General features: G+C 39.7%; 1 protein-coding gene across 1 annotated transcript in view; it reads right to left on the bottom strand.

The window, feature by feature from the left end:
* Nucleotides 1-3,233, bottom strand: part of LOC107569970 (transient receptor potential cation channel subfamily M member 7) — a 31,757-nt gene extending 28,524 nt beyond the window's left edge. Inside the window, 4 exon segments of the mRNA XM_016256146.1 lie at nt 232-430; nt 523-561; nt 893-972; nt 3,183-3,233. Of these exon segments, the coding sequence (XP_016111632.1) occupies nt 232-430; nt 523-561; nt 893-972; nt 3,183-3,233 (369 nt within the window).
* Between the last annotated feature and the right edge of the window lie 1,428 nt (nt 3,234-4,661).

The raw sequence follows: 4,661 nt of genomic DNA, 5'->3' as shown, positions 1-4,661 counted from the left end.
TGTGTGTGTGAGTGTGAGTGTGAGTGTGGGTGTGCGTGTGGGTGTGCGTGTGCGTGTGCGTGTGCGTGTGAGTGTGAGTGTGAGTGTGAGTGTGAGTGTGAGTGTGAGTGTGAGAGTGAGAGTGAGAGTGAGAGTGAGCGTGAGCGTGTGCGTGTGAGTGTGAGTGTGAGTGTGAGAGTAAGAGTGAGCGTGAGCGCGTGTGTGTGTGTGTGTGTGAGTGTGTGTTCAGACCTTGGCTCTGTATGAATGGGATCCTCCCTGGAAGTTGATGACTCCATAAGCGTCAGTGGGACTCTCCTCTGTGTGCTTCTCCACTGACCACTGCTCCAGATCGGGCAGCTCTCCCTCGGTCAGGCGCACGTCTGAGTATTTCACTGCCAGCGTGGCGGTGAAGCCCACGTGCTGCCGAACCAGACGCCCGCAGCAGCATCTACACACACACACACACACACATCAGCACACACTCCATCTGAACACCTTGATTGTATGAAATGTATTAATGTCATGTCTCATGACACTCACCGCACGAGCTGCTGGCAGATTTGGCATCCTGGGAGGCATCTGCAGAGAACACACAGAAGTCATATTTGAGGGAAACCAGAACTACAGTACCATTGTGTGCAGATGATCAGGACACGTGAAAAAAACAGAACTGAATGAAGTCATGCTGTTGTGCTTGTCTCATTGCTGCATCCAATATGCCTACTTCCATTCTATATAGTAGGCGAAAAAGTACATAAGACTAGTATGCCCGAATTCTCAGCATTCATAAAACAGCAGACGAAAAGTGGTGTGTCATGTGGTTGTGATGGCATTCAGACTTGATTCAGTTTGGACAAACCTGCACACTAAAGATTGAGCCTTAAATAATAAGGTGAAGTGCATGATGTACCTGTGCGGGTCCTTCGACACGGGCAGAATACAGACACATTCCCTCCTGGTGAAAGTGTGTTCGATCCAGGACTTCTGGGACTGCAGGAGACAAACAGGATCAACATGAAGCAGCACTCTCCCCTGACTAACATTTCACACTGAAAACTTTACATTTAAGTCTAATAATGATGACCAAGAACTGTAAAGTTGCAACGTAACGGAAGCGGCATCAAATCTCTTCCTCCTTATTGTGACGTACATTAAATAAAATAAAAAAAAATTAATAAATACATAAAGACCCAGGAATGAAACATTCACAATAAGGTCACTAAGACGCAGATAGGATGAATTTGACATTAAAACATGTGCATCTTTGTTCATACGGGTGCTGAAGTAACCGCGCTGCTCGTGTTCGGTGTGAAATAGTCTAAACGCAGATTTTATATCAAATCAAGGACACTGCGCAAAGGGAACAAAAATGGCTTTAAAAATCAATATACAGTGTATTCATATTGAACTTCACAGGTGCAGCAAAATTACTGACAGAACGCTGGCTGGAGAGTGAAATGTAGGGCCTTATGAAATCAGTTTTATTTTTCACAAATTCCAATTTTTTCCATTTTAATTTTTCTGGATTCCATTTTTTTCCTGTTTGAATTTTTCTAAACTCTGCTTTAATGGTTAAATTAAACTTTATTAATAAAAAAAAAAAACGTCTAATTGATTGAAATCGTGAAACGCACACAATTTAACAGCAATTTATTAAAAGTTTAACAAATTTAAATTTTTATGGCCCTATGAATTATTTACATATTTAAGGCACTATACATTTTTAGTTTTTTCTCAAATTTAGTTTTATTCTTACCAAATTCTGTGTTCTCCGTTAATTTTCTGGATTCCATTTTAAGGCTTTCATTAAATTTGAATAAATCAAAAACATCTCTAAATAACTGATTTTATAAAAATTAAAAAACAAATTTTTTTTTTTTATTGCGTTGTGTATTTACATTTTTCAGGTAAATAAGTTTTCTGGTAAGTATTCCTTAAAAATACTGTTTTAATACTAATAATTTTAGTAGTAGTAGTAGTATTATCATTACAGTAATATATTCCCGTCACAATTTCTTCAAGTTAAACCAAACTTTTATTTTGACGGGCTGCTGTGAAGACCTTCGAGTTTCTGTGTGTGTCTGAGTTTTTCTCAAATGAAACAGCAGAATGCTCATGAAGTGACTCTCAGGGCAGTTTTAGAGATTGTGTTTATGTGTTCTTGTATTCATATACTGAGGCGGCAGAGGTGTAGTAGACGAAATGAATCGCTGTTCAATGCTTTTGGGTGAGAAACACGTGCCAGAAGTGTAAGCGTGGAAAAATGGATGTCAGAAGAATACAGATCATATTTATTTTGTGTTAGCATGAAGCTGCAGGTTCACAATACAACACTCACGAAAAACAGTAAAATGCTGCAAATGTTATTTTCTTGCGCTTGAAACGCGTTTTACACCTTTACAAATCTTCTCTTGTGCATGCAAATGTAATGTATGCTTACAATCACAAATCTTACCCTCTTTTTGTCATCATTTTTGAATGACTGACTGTGACTCCTCCGTATCTGCTAAACTACCATTTACATCTGGACTAATCATGAGGTTTACAATAATAACCATAGAAACTACCATAGATCTGCTCTCAAGACCCACCCAGATAGACAGAGAGAGAGACCAGCATTATAAAACAGCCACAGCGATCTAGACACGATTCCCTGGAAATCACATAAAACTGAGCTTGACTCTGAGAAACTCTGGCCGTTTTTGCATGCAATATATTCATCAGACGAACATCAGCACAACGTCACATCTATTATTCTCTAGTTAAAGCAATAGTTCACCCAGAAATGACCACCGTCATCATTTACTCTCCCTTATGACTTCTCAAACCTGTATGACTTTCTTCTGTTGGAAACCGAAGAACATTGGACCCCATTAACTTCCATTATATGGACACTAAACACGGACACATTTCTCAAAATATCTTCTTCTGTTTTCCACGAAGAAAGAAAGTCACACAGGTCTGGAACGACGTGAGGTCAAGAAAGTGATGATTTCTGTGTGAACCGTTCCTTTAAAACTGAGCTCGAGCAGCAGTCCGACGGATTTAACACCAGGGATTTTTTATTAAATTTCCCAGAGTTCTTTTCTACTCCCAGCCTGAGCTCTCAGCAGCCCCGGCGAACACGAGCGGATTACACACATGTTTCAGCAGAAACACTGAAAGCCATGAACACTGAGACTGAGATGGTGTCTGTCTACCTCAATCTCTTCATCTTCATCCTTCTGACGCAGCAGCGAGTACAGAAACATCGCTGAGAGAGAGAGACTGCGGGACTAGTAAGAGTTAAACTGTGTTTCTCAGCACAGTTAATCAGCAAGAGGTTGCGACGGAGTTGATGAACGTTTCTGACCGAGAACAAGCATATTAGAGAGAGAGAGAGAGAACATGGCAGAGGCTGAGAAACAAGCACAAGGAGCAAACAGGCATCTGCCCTCACTGTACTCACAGAGCAACACCTCCTCACCAGCTGCCCCAACTATCAACACATTACAAACACATCTTATCCCAAATTTGCACTTGAATGAGCTTTTATCTAGAACCTAAATAAAACAATTTACTTCATTAAAGGAACACTCCACTATTTTTGAAAATAGGCTCATTTTCCAGCTCCCCTAGAGTTAAACAGCTGAGTTTTACCGTTTTCGAATCCATTCAGCCGATCTCCGGGTCTGGCGGTAGCACTTTTAGCTTAGCTTAGCATAGATCATTGAATCTGATTAGACCATTAGCATCTCGCTCAAAAATGACAAAAAGAGAGTTTCGATATTTTTCCTATTTAAAACTTGACTCTTCTGTAGTTACATCGTGTACTAAGACCGACGGAAAATGAAAAATAGGAAAAATATCAAAACTCTTTGGTCATCAGACCCGGAGATCGGCTGAATGGAGTAGAAAACGGTAAAACTCCACCGTTTAACTTAAAACAATTTTCAAAAATAGTGGAGTGTTCCTTTAATGATCGTTTTTTCCAATTAAAGACGTCACTAGATGGGGCTAAAGGGAGTTTCTCCACAAACTCGCTCGTAAATTACAGTGTTTGAGCCGAACTGCTGAATCTCATATTTAACACAGTTCAGCTGCTCGAGGTAAGAGAGAATTACAGCCTCTCTCTCTCGCTCAGGTCTGGTATTACAGTAATCTTGAGCATGTGACTCTCTTAAGTTTCTGTGTGAAGACAAAATCTTGAGAAAAACTGCATTAGATTTTTTGCACAGCCCTACTAGTAACGTATCTGCCATTAGCCCTCGACAGGCTCAGACTACAGATTATGGTGGATATCTGAAACAGCAATACCAGGAAAGCTTACTCACTACAATATGCTGCAAACACATGCAACATTTAGGATGCTTCTGATATCAAGTTTAGCTGGTTAGCTTTGCCCTTGACAGAGTACAGGATGACCTACAATCTAAAACATGACATTTCTGAAATTGTTTTGTTCAAGAGAAATAATGGTCACTTAAATACTAGGAAATGAATATAAAATAGGAAACATACAAAGACAGTTTACTACAGAAAACTACAGTTCAGTTCAATTAACAACAATAAAAACATTCAAATGCTCCAAGAACTGGTAACTTAAACGGTTCGTACAGACACTGCAAAATAACAGTCCAGGACTTTCGAGGACTTGCACTACTTTTTTTGGTTTTCAAGGACTAAAATCAGATCTCACT

The sequence above is a fragment of the Sinocyclocheilus grahami genome, unplaced genomic scaffold (genome assembly GCF_001515645.1).
Source record: "Sinocyclocheilus grahami isolate Dianchi unplaced genomic scaffold, SAMN03320097.WGS_v1.1 scaffold1400.1, whole genome shotgun sequence".
Taxonomy (NCBI): domain Eukaryota; kingdom Metazoa; phylum Chordata; class Actinopteri; order Cypriniformes; family Cyprinidae; genus Sinocyclocheilus; species Sinocyclocheilus grahami.
Note: the sequence above shows the minus strand (reverse complement) of the source record. Positions and strands in the feature narration are given on the sequence as shown.